This window comes from Haliotis rufescens, unplaced genomic scaffold, assembly GCF_023055435.1.
Source record: "Haliotis rufescens isolate VD_foot unplaced genomic scaffold, xgHalRufe1.0.p SCAF_9, whole genome shotgun sequence".
NCBI classification, from domain to species: domain Eukaryota; kingdom Metazoa; phylum Mollusca; class Gastropoda; order Lepetellida; family Haliotidae; genus Haliotis; species Haliotis rufescens.
Window position 1 is genome coordinate 44,628,300 of NW_025964383.1, and position 17,082 is coordinate 44,645,381.

The 17,082-nt window shown below is 39.3% G+C and overlaps 1 protein-coding gene across 1 annotated transcript; it reads right to left on the minus strand.

The window, feature by feature from the left end:
- Positions 1-1,067: 1,067 nt before the first annotated feature.
- On the minus strand, positions 1,068-17,082 carry LOC125377516. The gene is made up of 4 exons (XM_048391150.1): positions 17,003-17,082; positions 2,947-3,147; positions 2,390-2,632; positions 1,068-2,090 (listed from the first exon to the last, which is right to left on the minus strand). The coding sequence occupies exons 1-4, from the start codon at positions 17,076-17,078 to the stop codon at positions 1,864-1,866; spliced, it is 747 nt and encodes a 248-aa protein (XP_048247107.1). The 5' UTR covers positions 17,079-17,082; the 3' UTR covers positions 1,068-1,863.

Genomic DNA, 17,082 nt, shown 5'->3' on the forward strand with positions numbered 1-17,082 from the left:
GTTGTCCATTTTCTTGCAAAAACACCATGTTCGTCATTCTTCCTACCAAAAAACATTTCTGTAGTTTTTAGAATTTTTGTATGAAGGATAGAAATTAGGAGTATCCCTTTGATACAGATAGTGAAAATATATTTAACAAGCCATGATATGATTCACTTGTTTAAAATTCCGCTTCATTGCAAGTAATTCTCTCTTGGTATATCTAGTTTGATGGAAAAATCGATATTGAAAATCACAGTGTTTAGTATCCTTGGTGCATTGTCAGATCAAGAGAAAAGTTGCTTTAATGTGTCAGTAGTAAATGCGTGTTGCCATACATTAGGTAATATGTATTTCAGCAAACTTAACATAAACGATTCTTGCACCTTTAGTAGATTTCAGCCATTTCACAACTTTAGACATCGAACCCAACAAATATCAATATTCCTATTACTTCCAATAGCCTCTCGCCTATCCGTTGCTTTTGAATACAAAGCGATAACGGTAAAAAACAGTACCTTTAATGTGATAACTGCTCAAGTTGTATAACTACTCATATGGACAAAATAAAAAAATACATTCATTTTAGTGCTCAAAGTGTTTCAATATATAGAATATAATTATTATTCTACACTATAAGTGAGGAAGGGTGCCTTGTCTTTCGTGTCAAGATCAGACATTGTTTTTCAGCTTTTATGTGAAACACCTTGCATCAATTACATTTTTTCCAACAGTCTAAGGCATAGTTATTGTTTTTCAAGAATTTTCGTCGACAATTTCATAAAACATTTTGATAAAATCCCAGCATCATGAAATAAATGAAATAATGTTCATGTAACCGACGACCTAACTTGGTGAAAAATGTCTTACTTTGTGTGGGGTGCACGGATGGTCCAGTCGTCTAAGGCGCCGTGATTCGCTGTGCAGAGTTGTGTCCCTTGGACACGCCAGAAACCTATGATTGTGGGTTCGAACCCCGGTTCGCCCCGATTATGTTTCTTGGTTTGTCAGTAAGAGGTAAACGTCTAAGACTTGCATCGCTTGGGGCTTTCCTCCCACATTAAGCTGACACGCTGTGATATAACTTGAATAGTGTATAAAGCGGCGTTAAACCCAACTCACTCACTCACTCACTTTTACTTTGTTCATTGGTTGGTAAACGCCAACTAGTAAAAGTGCGACAAACTGGTCGATCGGACAACATTTATTATTAATATATGCCAGGAGGTACTCAGCGTATATATTTGAGCGCATAGTCAGTCATCAAATCAATTGTTTGTGAAAGTGGGTACATGTATGTCATACTGTATACCAGACAGGGAGGTAATATTAAACAATTCCAACTCTTTTCCCTGCCTACTTAACATTGAGGAAATACATATGGTGGACTTTACATTTTTGTCATATTTCGACCTACCGATCTGAATGTTTGGTGCAAAGAGTTTGTCATTATCATCATTGGGTGAGGCGAAAATTGATGACTAACTTTCAATCCGAGTTAGCGTATGGTCTGATTGCATAAGGTGACGTTGAATGCAATGGGTGACCTCAAATGCCCAATGGTAAATGTGACGTCATTTCGCGTCAACTCATCAATCAGCATTGCAAAACCGTCATTGTAGAATGAAACGAAATTTACAAGTCACCGAGTTAATCCAATTAATCACAAACGTTTATGAGAACCATTCGACCCCAGTCCCATATGACACCATGGCAAACATGATATTTGGTTGAAACCATATCAATTTTTGGAGAAATACTAGACAACTTACAAAATGATAATCTTAAAGTGAAGCTTGTTTTAGGGTCAACGAGAGTATATTTATATTTTAAACATAGTTGTCATAAAGTGTGGGAGAAGCTTGCTATATTTTGGTTGAATGTTTACATACAGAAGCTAGTGTAAGTTGTCCAAAAGTTATCTTCAGATGAAGACAACACTTTGTCAGAAAGCAGACAGTTCTCATTGGTCGGCGACACTGCACTGTAGCTGAAGTCGATGCATGAATTATATCGGTGACAAATGATGCCACAGTCTCCGGCTGTTATGGCTGACGTGGTTAGGAACGGCTGAGACACCTTCTTGTTCTTCAACGGTTTGTAGTAGGAACCTATAAAATATAGTTACTTTTTAGAGTCAGGAAGGCAAATCAGTCATTTATGTTATGATGAACGTCCCACTACATCGGGTATGATGACATGCAATCAGAAAAGTCTTCGCGACTGACAACCCGATCAGTTAAGTCGCCTCTCACGACCAGTTGTTATAGAATTGGGCCTGACTTAAACCAGATACAAATATAAAACATTTTAACTCACTCACTCTAACCGTGCTCAAACATATAGGGGATTATGACTTTGAACCGATTTGACTTTTGTGAAGCCAACGGTGAATCAATGGTTTACTCACGATATGGCTTCTTAGCCCCCTCCCCTTGAACATCCACATGTCCGATAACGAGGTGTACATTGGTGGTAAATGGCCTTGTGATACGGACAAAGCGGACAGGGAATGTAGCATTGCAGGTAAAGGTGAACTCTTCCCCAGCAGTGACAGTGCTGGACACATTCCCACACCACTCCGACTGGACATCAGAGCAGAGACTGACATCTTTGTCCATCACCTCCACGAAGGCATTTCTCATGTAAACATCTGCAAACAAAGGAATATCCCAGTGCACGTGTCAAACATAAGATCCCCTGTTGCTGATCTGCTGATGCAAAACTAGTGTTGTGATGCACTATTCCCATTTAACAACACTGTATGGAAAGTGTTCAGATAACCTGAGAGTGTGTAAATCTTGAAAAATATCACTAGTGACATCCTACACAATTTATTTTGGTTATTGAATTGCGCTGAAACTGATATAAAATAATTCGTGGGATATATGGTGTGCAACCTATTTTATATATGTTTCTACATTATCACTCAATGAAACAAAAGTGACGTGTTCTGTATGAACTTACTCCATCTCCCGTAGGTGGCTGCTGTGAGGGTGATGCTGCTGATGGTGAAGTAGCCCCTCAGGTCGACCTCCCACCAGGACGGGCTGGCAAATTTTGTTAGTGATCCAGATGACACATATGATTTATTTAAAGCCCGACTAGCATCGTAGATCGAAGAGGTACTACTCTGTTTTGCATATTTTCCATTTGAAATATTTTCACCTGCAAGGAAAATATGTAGAGACTAATGATCTTTGTTTTAAAGAGTGCAGGTGTGGTGGGAAAAGAAATTCAGTGTTTAAGGGGACGTGAACCCCACTTTTTTCAGCTTAAATGCCAACAATATGTGAAACAGATACCTTACGCACATATTACTTCTTGCTATATTACAGGTAAGGTGAAAACAAGAAACTTGCTGATTCCTCGAACTACGTTCATAACAAAGGCATATCCTATCTTGGTGGAATCACATTACTTTCGGTTTGGACTATAGACACATTCCAAATGCAGTACATATTTAGCATAAATTTTCTGTTTCTCTAATTACCTCCATAAATATAAAAGGTAAACCAAGAGAATAACCAGATTTGAAGATCGCATGAAGAAGAGCGATCCAGAAAGCAGCATGGATATCAGGCCAATCTTGACCCTCAAGGTCAGCTAATCATATCCTAGAATGTTCTAGTTGCACACCTCAGTGGTGTATTTGACATATGACATGTATTTGGATAGTTGAGTTTTCCATAACTCTTCAAATGAATCGGAAATGTCACGAAATGCGAGTCATGTTCAGAGTCAAGAGAGGTCCTCCAAATATTGATCGAGAACCCTCACTGGATGTCAGTGTACAAATTATCATCAATTTCAAGAAAATAATATCCAAGGAATCGTGTACACAGGATAATTCACTCTGAGTGACCTGGACCTTACGCTGCTTCCCATCAGACTCCCAATGGGTGTATCTACAAGTATACTTGTATTAAGTCTGTAACAACTATTATAGAAGTGAAGATTTTTGTTTGACTCCAATGCAACTGTCTGTATAGTTTCCCAACTCAGTGACAAACTCAAAGAGTTCAATACATTTCTGCAAAATTCTCTAAGAGAATATAGACAGCTTAAACGTATTCTTGGCAAGCTCAGCTTGGTTTGGCATGTATGGTGAGCTGAACTTGAATCGGTTACATAACTCGTCTAGCTGAGGGTCAGTCTACACAGTCACACATGCTGGACTAAGTAAACAGGTTTATTACATTGTTGGCTCAAGCAGAGATGTTGACCCAACAGCAAGGAGGTATAACCATGTGGTCACAACATGGCCAGGCGAAACTGTGGTCAATGTCCAGGACCGAGATAGATAGTATGGGACTTAAGCCCACTCATAATCACGTTTACGTCCTCCACGCGGCGAACTCGGAGCGCCCAGGTCAAAAGGTCAGAGACCTGCTACCTCATAAATATAGAGGTGGTTAGCAAAGACAACAGACAGACGGTGGCCCGAGACAGGCAACCATCACGGGCAGCACACAGGAAATGGTTTTACATGCATTTTGTTTCTGAATATATTCCAGGGCTCTTTGAATAGCCTTGGCTTCAGAAGTAAATATAACGTTCCTGTTTTGTATCAACCCGTCGAACCGTGGTAAAAATGGTGACAACTATAACATCACAGTGGATTGGGGACATACACCTCCACTCCGATGTTAACATTTCCAGCTTTACTACGACGAGGAAGTTTCATAGGTCACAAACTTAAGAGATAGATGGTATTGTCACTTCCATGGACACCCTTCTTTTTGTAAAACTTTTTACAGATGTCACTGCTTGATCCTTCAGCTATACAAAAAAATCTTGTTCGGATATGTCGGAAAGCACCGGCCGATGTCTGTCATGAACAATGCCCCAAATGGAGTTGAGTGTCTTATGTGCTGAAACAGCAACCTCAACATTAGCAAACTGACTGATAGACAAGAGATAAAGCGATAAATTGCTGTTTCTTCACACACTCCACAAGAATGGAGCCACAACAGAGATAAGCTACATTTTTCACTTCTCCACAATGCCCATTAATAGTTTTTGAAATCTCAAATGGATTTAATTTTACATGTTGTTTGTCAGGAGCCTCGATCACCAGGAATCGAACCTATGAATCGTACTTGGAAATGTTTTCGGAATAATTATGTTCATGATGACTCTTTTTGTCGTTATGAATTGAACCAGATTGTTGAATTTCCACCTATCATCGATTGTTAAAAAGGACAGTGTTGAAGAGCATTGGATTTCCATTAGGCAAATACCAGGGTTACAGGAATGTTATACTCTAGCAAATATTACTTGAAGTGCTTTATTTGTCTACCCGATGTATTGATAGGCTGGCTCAGTCCATGTCAAGAAAGTGGAGTTGTGCCGAATACAGAGGTCAACAACACCACCAGATTGGCCCATGAGCCGGCCATGAGCTATCATAAGACTCTAGGCAATTTAATGAGTCAAACATTTTATATTTGCGGAAACATACACTACTGCCTAGAAGTTCATTCCCCTAACACGCGTTGAGAACGCGTGTTACACGCATGTGACACGGGTCCTCAACGGGTTGCACACGGGTTGAGCACCCGTTGGACACGGGTGTGCAACGGGTGTGCAACGGGTGTGCAGCACGTGTGCAACCCGTTGCACACGCGTGGGTCACTCGTTGCACACGCGTGTAACACGGGACCGTGTTCTAGTTGAAGTTGACAAATTTATCAAATGAATAGTGAGATAAAACAAAACAGTGAGATGTGAAATTTGAGTTAATGAGCGGCCATTGAGCTGTGTTCACCAGACCATAAATACAAGGTCGGCCCGTCTTAATTAGTGTTCGGTTGCTAGACTTTTATGGCATGAACCATTCCACTAGGGTCCAGTCTAGCCATTGTGGCTAGCCGACAGTAGAACAGTAGTGAATTTAGATGCGAGTTTATTGCTAGGGGAACCCCCGTGTTGACACGATTGTCGCGGGTTGGTAAATGTTCGCCATTAATAAAATGATTGTTTGTGGATTGCGTACATGTTCATTTTGCCCACCTGAGTCATTCCACTTGATTGCAAATATAACGTTTTTCGTTCGCCAAATTTATGCTTTAGACAGTACAATTATGATATAGCCGTCACCACTACTAATGTCTCATTATTTCACGTAGGAATATGTCCCATTTCCCCACACCCCACTTTCGGTTTTGTATTTTGAAAGAATAAATAAAAGAAAGTTTTGTGTGGGACACTTTTATACTTATTATAAGAGGATGTTGGAAATGAATTTTAACAACCATGCTGTCTGACTGTTGATAGAATTTGAGATCTTCACAATCACCGGGTGTGACCATGTAGACAGAATCTCGTTAGGGTTTGTGATTTTTACATTTGCCAAATGACCATAGTGAGTATTGCTGGGGATACCAAACGTAACTGTGTATGATTAGAGGTTGTGAGTACCTATACAACGGAGATAGGATATCTTTAGGATTTTAATCCTTCTTTGAGAGGCATTTAGAAGTTGGAGTACTACGTTAGGATAACTTACTTACTTACTTACTTTGGAGATTTAACGTGCGCTTTCCGACTGATGCGTATTTCGCACACGGGCCCGGCCAGGCCATTTAATGTGTTTCCGAAAGTGGCGAAAGTGGTGTGTGCAACCCAAGAGGGGGCTTTAGGGGATGCTTATATAGAATTTGGGAATTTTGAGATTTGGAATAGATGCCGATGGGGTTGGGGAGGAGAACTAAGGGAGCTGGGTATGGTGGATGTTTGTTTGTTTATGTGATTTTGATTTGGTAGATTATAGTGTTTTTAGATGCGTTTTATTAGTTACGTGTTGATTAAGAATACGCCTAAGGCCTTGAAGTTTTCTAGTTTATTTTGTGGGTTTAGTATAACTTCTAGAGTGAGAGCCTTGTTTAGATTGAGGGTAGTTTGTAATGCGGTTCGATGTGTAAGGTAGAGTGTGCAGTGGATGAGTGCGTGTTCTGGGGTTTCTAGTTGTTTGCAGTGTGGGCAGTTACCTGTAGTGTGTTTTTTTAATTTTTTTAGGTGGTTATTTAGGTAGTTGTGTCCTGTTTGGAGTTTAGTGATTACTCTGTCGATTTTTTTTGATGGATGGAGAATTTTTGGTCTGGTTAGTGGTTTGCTAAATACTTTTTTGACTTGGCTATTTGAGTTTAGATATAGATTATGCCACTTTTTGGTGATTTTTTGCTTGTTAACGCTTTTAATTTCTGATTTTGAGATGGTTAAGTTTAAGCTTATTTCTGGGATTTTGAGGGATAGTTTAGCTGCCTTATCGGCGTTTTCATTACCGTATATTCCTACGTGGGCGGGTATCCACAAGAAGGTTATTTGTTTGCCTGCCTTAGTTAGGTCGTTGGAGCCTTTAAGTATTTGATTTATTGATTTAGGTCGGTTTTTGGTATTTTTGTTTTGGAGGGCTTGCAGTCCACTTAGAGAGTCGGTAAGTATTAGGATTTTTTTTGTGGTTTTGGGATTCTTGATTATGGAGGGCTGAGGCCATGCTCATTAGTTCTGCCGTGAATATTGATTGTTTTTTGGGGAGTCGAAAGGATTGTGTGGTTTTAGTTGGTTGTGTGGTATGGACTCCGAAACCTGTGTGTTTGGAGGTCGGATCTGAAGATCCGTCCTTGTAAATGTGACACCAATTTGGCCAATTTTCGTGTATGTATGCTAGTGTGGTGGTTTTAGCTATGTTTGGGTCGGTTTGTTTATTTTTTTGGCTAGCTAGTGTTGTGTCTATTTCAAGTTTAGGGGTGAAGATAGTTGATTGTTTGCAGTTTTCTTTAAGATTTTTAATTTGGTGTTCATTTAGGTAGTTTGTTATTCTTTGGGATATTGGAGTAAGTAATGGGTGTTTACGAGCTAGAGCTTGGTTTTTGGGGCTGATATTTTGGTTTATTAAGTTTTGGATGAGAGGGGTTAGGATAAGATTTGTGGGTGACTTTAATCCTTTCTTTCTCTGTGGGTAATCCTTTCACGTTGATTGGAGGAAGTCACTCAACCAAGTCATGACAGGCCGTGAGTTTACTCACTAACTACTGTGAGCGTTTTTGGCATGACATCTTTTCTTGTATAAACATAGTTACGATGCTCACTCACTGTTAATCTGCTGCAGTTTGCTGGCAAAGTGGGGATAAACCTCAGTGTCAAAAACGATCAAACTTAGTTCGAATCCTTGTTTATCTGTGACATCTCCCAACTGGTGACATTTTCATAAACTTGGCAAGTGATGATGAATTTTAATATTAATATTATTATAGTTTATGAAATTGTTAATAAAACTTTAATAAAATTGTGCTTCACTCTCACGAAAAATATATTGTCTGTGAGTAAATTTATATGTCACGTTACATCGGCATTTTTCAGTGATATTGCGAAGAAATAATTACCAGATTTGGGGACTACATGAAACATGGCTGGTTTTACATTTCTGATACAGGTGCTTGACTGACAGGAGTTCATGATCAATCAGATATTTTTAAATCAGTCAAGTTTGCAACAATAGATGAATAAGTTGATACATTTGGACCGCAGTTACCGATTAACAACTTAAGACATAGAGACAGGGAGGAGATATATAACCAAACCTATGGTCTTGTTGAGACAGTTGACAGTTAGAACGTTGGATTAAATGACAGTAACTAATTTGAACATTCCCCAGTAATATCATAAAATACATCATAACTCATAACAGTCCGAGAGACAGCTTCCAGCCATATACTAGTATTGAAGGGACAATCGCTTTTGACAGTTTAAAAATAAACTCACCTTATGGTGCTTGGCAAGTCAAAACTGACCTCCCTGAATATGTTTTTTAGGTTTGACAGCAACTATGCTTGTGGATTTCAGAGATAGACATGATTTGTTAGCTAGATGTTATTACAATAAGCGAAAATGTCTTAAAAGTCCACAGTTTGTTTAATAGTACAAAAAGTGTGTTATAGATCTATCAACGTTTTCTTTTATTGAACATAATATTTGCACTATATTGCTGTAAGCTTTAAATAATCTAGCCTCCCCATGTACGTAACTTACATATATTTATGTATGACCAGAACAGCAAATAAAGTTCTGGTAGGTAGGTACCTCGGAGATTTAACGTGCGCTTTCCGACTTTAGCGTATCTCGCACACGGGGAAGCACTTATACTATTGGGGTAAAAAAGCGTAATGATTAAATAAAGAAGTGCAACCCCCCCAAAAAAATATAAGTTTACAGCCTATTCTAATAAAGTTAAGGGGGGTGGGGTTTGGCTGGGTGGGAGTGGGTGATAAAAGAATATTCAATAATATGGAAAAGTTTGGGCCTGGGGGTGGGGGTGGGGGTGGGGGTGGGGGTGGGGGGTCAAGCGTGGGGGTGGGGGGTCAAGCGTGGGAAGGCACGGCGTCGTCTGGCGAGCGTGTGTGGCTAGAAGTCTAGCGGCGGTATCCTTGTAGTAGTCTCTTGGTCAGCTTCTCTTCCTGGGGGTCGGGATTCTGGTAGAAAGAGCCTCTTGGCAAAGAGGGCGGCGGTATTGGCCACTACTCTGGAATAAGTGGTACAAGTCTGTGTAGTTTGTGATGTCGTACTCGGTGTCGTGTCCCCCCTTCTTGTGCACCATGACGAAAGGGACTCCTTGTTTGGCGTAGAGCTGTTCCTTTGGGGTGTTGATCTGGTCAGCCTGGAGATCCGGGTGGGCCTTGTAGTGGTTGATCTGAATGTCTGACTTTTCGACTAGTAAATACAGTTCTTTGGTATGACCTCTTTTATCCCTGCTGACGTTATCCTAATGTTCAATTTCAGTCTGGCTCACCAAGCGTAAGAAAGCATTGTACATGTTTTGATAAACCACACTGATGCAAATAAGCAAATGAATATTTGCTGTGGGCAAATATCTATTTTCTATATATATTTGTGGATATGAAGCATTCTAGTTAATTGTGGATACACTGGGCACACATACATAACAAAAATGCTTGACAGGTGATTTGGTTCCTTGTCAACAAGACAGAATTGTGTTTATTTCCAGGCCATCCTGATCATCGTTTACTACTATTAGGTGTATGGTTGGAGGCAAGATCAAAGACGCCGCACAGCATTTATTAGATAACAGACGGGGTCGTCCGTTTCGCTTTGAACAACCACCCCACCCTGACTGTAGGAGTTATCTAATCGGTGCGCAAATAACTGTGTCAAGTCCGCTGCCGGGCTGATGCGGTGTCAGTGTCAGCGATGAACATGAATGCTCAAATTATAGACCTGTAGCACTCACAAGTTGCTTAGCCAAAATATTTGAAAAGTGTATATTCAATTCTCTGATAACAGCAAATATAATCTTAGAAATAGATTCAACATACAAACAATCAAATGCAGAACACAGACCTATGCTTTATCATTTCTTCTGGATATGATCAACCTGCGGAACCCTCTATCCGATGAAGTAACTAATGCTCACTCATTAAAAGAAATCAAATCCTTAATTAATCGTTCTGATGCAATTATTAATAATTTTGACTTCAAATATTTTCATAGATCATGTAAAATTGTCCTCTGTCGCCTTAGGCTCGGCTGCAGTGACTTAAACGTTGATAAGTTTAGACGACATGTATCAGACATACCAGACTGCACTTGTGGATACCACCTTGAAGATGCAATTCACTTTTTCTATACCTGTCCAAAAATACGATAATATCAGAAACACTGTGTATTTCTACACACATGGGTATGGTCTAAAATGATATTACATTGCAGTAGTTAAGCAGTTCTACAAACATGACTCTTCTTAAATCAGTTCACGACATCATTGTCAAAAGAAAAAGGTTTGAGTAGCTTAAGTTTATGCATGTAGTAAGGGAAAACTGCATTACCTTATTTCACAGACACCACTTGCTTCAGTGTATTGGCTTTGTGTATTTCATTTGTGCATTTTGTATGTTTATGTTCAGCACTCTCTTATATATATCCAGCTGTTGTTAAGTTGTTACCTGGAGAAGCATTTACAAATGCAAGTTTTGCTTGTTTACCGATCCAGATTTCTTTTGAAATAAAAATACGTTTAAGCCAACACAGCTAACCCTAAAACACATGATTGTAAACTATTCAAAAAGGGGCACAAATCTCTGGCTTCTTCTCGGGTGTTGGACTCAAACTCAAACTCATTTATTCTTAGAAAAACATGACATACAATTATCTACAATTTTTATTATGTACAATTTAACAAAAATAATAAAAATAGGATACGTGGATACTAATACAATTTACCAATTGTATTGTACACATTGTTAAGGAATTTAGATAGGCCTTTTAGATCTCTTACACTGGTAGTGGTCATAATCTTCTTAAATGTTTGGAAACTTAAGATATTGCTTATTTAAGAGTTCATATCGCCGTTGGTGAAAAGCTTCACATCGGCATAAATAATGCAGTTCATCTCCCACAGCGATAGAATCACAGAGTGGACACTGGCTATCTTCCCTGGGAATGTTCAGCCATCGACCAGTTTCAACTGGTAATCCTTGGTTAGAAGTTCTGACTTTTAGTATTGGGAGAAATATTGATTTTGAGAGCAGTAGATATTTCTCAAATGAAGGTTGATTCTTCAGGTAATACGACCTTTGGATTTCGTCGTAATCCAAGTGTCGTAATTCACTTGCTGCTCAGTTAATGAATTTATAACATGTATACTTAGTTGTAGCACCACTCAGATTACCCGATGAAGGTTCCAATTTGGTCTTTCTTGTACCTGGGGTAATTATTCAATCTAAATCCAGGTTTGAAGTGAGGTGGAATGTGTGTAATGTAATATGCACGTGGCAGCCCAGCAAGAGATGTATGATCAGTTGCTTTACTTTTTTTGTAAATCAACGGATCATTCCCAGACATCAAAGGATCAACAGGAAATACGTTGATTGATTAATTACTGTTATCTTGCACAGTGGATATGTCAAAAGTAAGTGTTTATATGTGAAGGTAGGTTTACTAAACCTAGGGAACACACTCATATCATGGCGTGAAGTACAGATGTAAAAACAACATACTTTGTTCAAAGGGTAACCGATAATACACTGACTGGTTGTTTCATTGTTATCGAACTCTATGGATGTTTTTACGAACCATGGACATTATAAATATAGTTGTCACATAGGCTTTCTCAGCTGACTTGGCACCTATGTGAAACAACTGAAACAAACTAAGTGATCAGTTAAGAAACGAACACGGGTTATAATATCCGATACATTTAAAATAACGTTTAAAAACGATATATTTAAATATTTTAATATATTTCATATATATTCCAAATATTGTTTCCAAATAATTATTATTAAAGTATTTGATTCTCACAGAGACATTTGACATCGAATTAGTATTTTTGTACAGCTGCATATGCAATGGATATTGTTCCTTTATGTTGATATTCCCGGATACATTATAACTTTGGTAGGTTGTAATAATGATATTTGCATTTTGTTTTCATTCATTCGCTGCAGCTTTGAACAGAATCATTCTTGTTCCTTTCCGTTTGGTTGGGAAGTTTTTCGATGCGCGATAGACGTTGTTTTCGCATGTATTTTCTTTTGTAAGCGTGTATATGTTACAGTCAATGTGTAAAATATGATTCACTCAGGCAATTTATTAAATATCTAAATATTTCAATCATTTTACAAATTGACTGAATAATCTGTCCATTTATTAAACCGACTGACTAAAAATGATAAAGATGATCAGAAGAGCTTAAACACATCACAATATATTAATTATGCTAAGAAAAGAAGCCAAACAATACAGAACTGTACTTGGTGATGATATTTAACATATACAAATATTGGGAATTCGTTATCATATTAATAAAGATGGACACATTTTTCAGTTAATTTGTAAAATAACTGAATATTTAGGCATTTAATAAATTTCCTTAGTGAAATCTGTTTACATTTTGAGTGTAAACATATACACAGGGTAAAATAAGCAATGTTCAGATGAAATATTTACTTTGTGTTGCAAGTCAAAATATTGTACACGAAGATCGCACAATTACCAAGCAAGTGACTTATCAAAACTTCATCACCATTTCCAAAACTGTATTTCATTTTCGTTGATCAATGTGACCATACGTCCTACTATCAATAAAAATGCGCTTACGAATGGCGAGCACAGGTCGCGAACAAGTCTAGATTTCTGCTATATCATCCGGGTACTCACTGGGAAAATACAGTAATGCACAGGCAACAACTACTCCCGCGGAATTGCTTTAGATCAGTGCTCCTTTGTACGTTGAAATACTATAAATTGTGAATGCCAAAATGATGTATCAAGGATCAAGTAGAAGATACATTGACAGTAGCGCTGGGAGTTAATTCAACAGACCCGTGAAAATAATACTGCTGTATCTTATTATTTATTTTAGATGACGCAGTCAAAGCTCACTGTTTACTTCTCCTGGCGGCCATTATGGAACGGCCAGCTTAAACACAACCCCGCGTTAACGTCTACAGAGCTCTTCCTGTAGTACGGTAATTAGTATTCTCTCCCTCAAGTGTATCCTCAATGATATAACCCACCCTCATTAATTACATGCTGCTCTTTTCCAGCCTCACGGCTATGGAGCTGAGATAAAGAGTCCAAGTCATCATAAAGTAATTAGGGTCCAATAAAAACAATTCGCCGCAAAACCTCATACATATTATCACTGAAAGTCGTACTACAGACGGTTAATGTCAAATCACAATAAAAGCATTTCAATGGCAATAACATGTTCCAGGACCATGTATTCTCTTAACACCATCGGATTTAGAAGCAATGGTCGTATAAAACAAGACAGATCTATTTAATCAAAACAGTAATCAGGTTATTCCCACAAAATCACATAAAGAAAGGAGACATTAGCAAATACATGTGTATTATCATTTTTCGTCAGGATAACAAAATTTTCTCTCCTTGTTACCACCTCCAGGTTCAGCTTAACACGGGTCCTCCTTTAGTCAAAAGTTTGTTCCCCCTCTAATGAGTGTGTCACGCGTTGCACACGAGTGGCGAACGGGGTGCACACCCGTGTGCAACGCGTTGCACACGGGTATCACACGCGTGGCGGACGGGTTCCACACGAGTGACCAACCCGATGCACACTGGTTGCGTAACGCGTTGCCCATGCGTGTAAGGGGAATGAACTTCTAGGCAGTAGTGTAAGACTAAACAATAAAAATATTTGCCTTGCACGTGAACAGCCAATGGATAGATCCCGACCCATTCTACCATCCGTCTAGGTGAAGTAAGGGGCAAAGTAGAGAGTTTGGCAAAGGAACACGGATCCTGGAACAAGTGCGCTCAACTACCACAGTCTCTTCCTCCACCGACACAGGGGCACAACAGAGTTGGAATATCAACTTATTGATGCAAATAATAAATTATGACGGCATGCATTGTTCATGCAGTATGGGATTTGACACGCATTTACTGCACATCTGAATATTTGATGAGTGATGACACAATGACACGTGACAGTGGACAAAGCACCAGATATTACAAACATGGCAATTTGGAGTATCACGGGTGGACCTGTATATTTTCGTTTTAAAGGGATGTTGCTGTTGCATGTGTTGTTATTTATCTTGCATTTTTCTGTTAAAGGATGACATTAGTATGGATCTTAATGCGAATGTAGGATATCATCACAATATTAAGGGTCGTCCTGTTGCCTTTCACTTGCACCAGTTTATCCCTGCCACCACCAAACCTGTCGACCTTCGTGTTCCGTTGGTACCTACGGTTGTTTCACAGTAAGGTTGGTACATCCTAGCTTCGTCATCAGATTGATGCTTGACTCGTTGCTGTTCAAGCGGTTGTCCTCACAGGACGTACTTGCTTGAACCATCAAAATGACTACAAACAGACCGTCTTGCTCGAGACCTTCCCCACGAATGATTGTCCGCACAACCTGGTCAGATATCTTTCACAATACCGAAATTGCAACTGTCGTGTCGGATGCTTTGCCTTTGCCACTGTAGAAAGCAGTCCTCGGCAGCCACAACGGGGTTGGCCTGACTTGGTTTCGTCTAATGATGTACCAGGGTGTAGAGATTATAGTCTGGAGCGCATGGTGAACCCAGGTTTCAGCTGACTGCAAGTCGCATGTTTTCGATCGTTCTGCATTGTAATTCTGTTGTGCTTCAGTTAGTGGTGGCATGACTTCGCTGTTGAACAATTGCATACTGAGGACAAATAATCCGTAATTCCCCGTTGTTTGTGTGGTGTGTCCTGTATGATATATACCTAGTAATTATCCATCGTGTTTCAGGTTAATGCCATCTGCGTCATAGTTTCAATGTTGAGGTTAACAGTAGAGGTTGTAATTGGTGTCTCTCAGTAATGAGGATAGTCGATAATAGTTTATATATGTCAAGGGACAAGTTGACATTTTTCCGACAGCCATAGAGATGGCTTCATTTTGTTTAGCATTCATCCAGCGTGCATCACCGTTTGAAGTACAAACATGAAAAGGGCTCGTTGACTGATTTCTTTATTCGGTTTTCGGTCAATGCTACACTCCTAAATAGTCAAGCAGCCTGCAAATGAATGAGGCTAGACCAGACTCGACAGTGATTGATATTATGAGCAATGAGTCGCAAATAAACAAGATCACGAAGCTTGAGCCACCGATCCAGTAAGTCGCCTCTCATGACAAGCATACGTTGTTGAATAGCATTTTTAAAAAAGACTGACAAATATGAAATAAGTAACTAAGGGAAGTGTAATCATTGGATTTTTATAGCAACGTGTGAGTGTGTGTGCGTGCATGCGCGCATGCGTGTGTGCGTGCGTGCGTTCATACGCGTATGCGTACGTGCATGCGCGCGTGTGTGTGTGTTTGTTTGTCTGTGTGTGTGTGCTTGTACTACCCGGACTAATGCCATTTTTATGGTGCTAGCCCACTGAGATATCATGCCGGACCGTCCAGCACTTCATTCCGAGCGACAGGCAGAGTAAAAACGAGTATCGTTCAATGCCTTTTAACGAACCCACGACCTTTCACTCTCCGGGCAGATGCTCTATCCACTACACCACGTCAATGGTCAATAAGTTACTAAATCTATGTAATACTACCATTTGTATGACTATGTATGTAGTATTCTTTTCCAATTATTTCACAAAAGATCAACTTTCAGTAGACAAAATTATAATGAAACCTCATAATGGTTTCACGCATCCATATTCAGTGTCAGAATATTTTAGTCAATTGAGAAAACGGTTTAGCAGTTTGCATGACACGTAAAAAATGCCCGATATATACTATGACACTTAGACCTTGAGCATCTATGCCATTCATCTTTAGCAAATTTGGGCTATATATGCTGGATGTGAAAAGAAAACTATTTTGTGACATCGGCAATGGCACCGAAGTTGCCATTCTAATTCACTAATAGTTTAATTTTAATTTTTAATTTTTTATGTCTGTAACAATGAAAGACACAAAAACACATCGACTTTCACACGCAACTTTATATATCGAATTTGAGAGAATATAAGTCCATGGCCATCAACTGGATTCAGACTCGTTGAACAAACTCAAATGCTATCAATGTTGGAGAAAGGACATAAAGTTGCAGTTTGCTTAGACAAGCTATGTCTGATGATGAGATGTTTACGGCCGCCAGCACAATCTGCTCAACCTGATGTCAAGGGTCATCTTCGACCCAGCATTCGGAGAAATCCATATGGCGTCATACCACCATTTCTTTGATTGATTCAAGTCACAAATTTACAACAACAATCACATTATGCTCACTCGTCGTAACATATATATACTTGTAAACCCAATGTCTGTTAACCTTACTTAAAATGTTTTTTAAAGTCATCTGTCATGTTGTACGAACTATATACAGAGGGGTCATTGGGAGGTGTGTTGCCGTGAATTCAGGCAATATCACTACTCCATCCCTGCCTGCAGAAATGTGCAGGTACAGAATATACCGAGTGTACCGATGGCATACGGGGCAAAAAGGCCATGACAAAGTTGACTGTGTATTTGTTCTAAAACCCTTAAAGTACTCACTGTGTACAAATAGAGCGTGTAGTCTTGTAACACTGGTGTAGAGGGCTACACAAACGAGAACACGGAGGACCAACATCTTC

What these genes read in the sequence shown, in the direction of transcription:
- LOC125377516 (XM_048391150.1), bottom strand. Translation starts at nt 17,078, where the DNA reads ATGTTGGTCCTCCGTGTTCTCGTTTGTGTAGCCCTCTACACCAGTGTT. An exon ending in ACACGCTCTATTTGTACACA is followed by an intron (nt 3,148 to 17,002) that starts GTGAGTACTTTA and finishes TTTTCCTTGCAG; the next exon opens with GTGAAAATATTTCAAATGGA. An exon ending in AGCCACCTACGGGAGATGGA is followed by an intron (nt 2,633 to 2,946) that starts GTAAGTTCATAC and finishes CTTTGTTTGCAG; the next exon opens with ATGTTTACATGAGAAATGCC.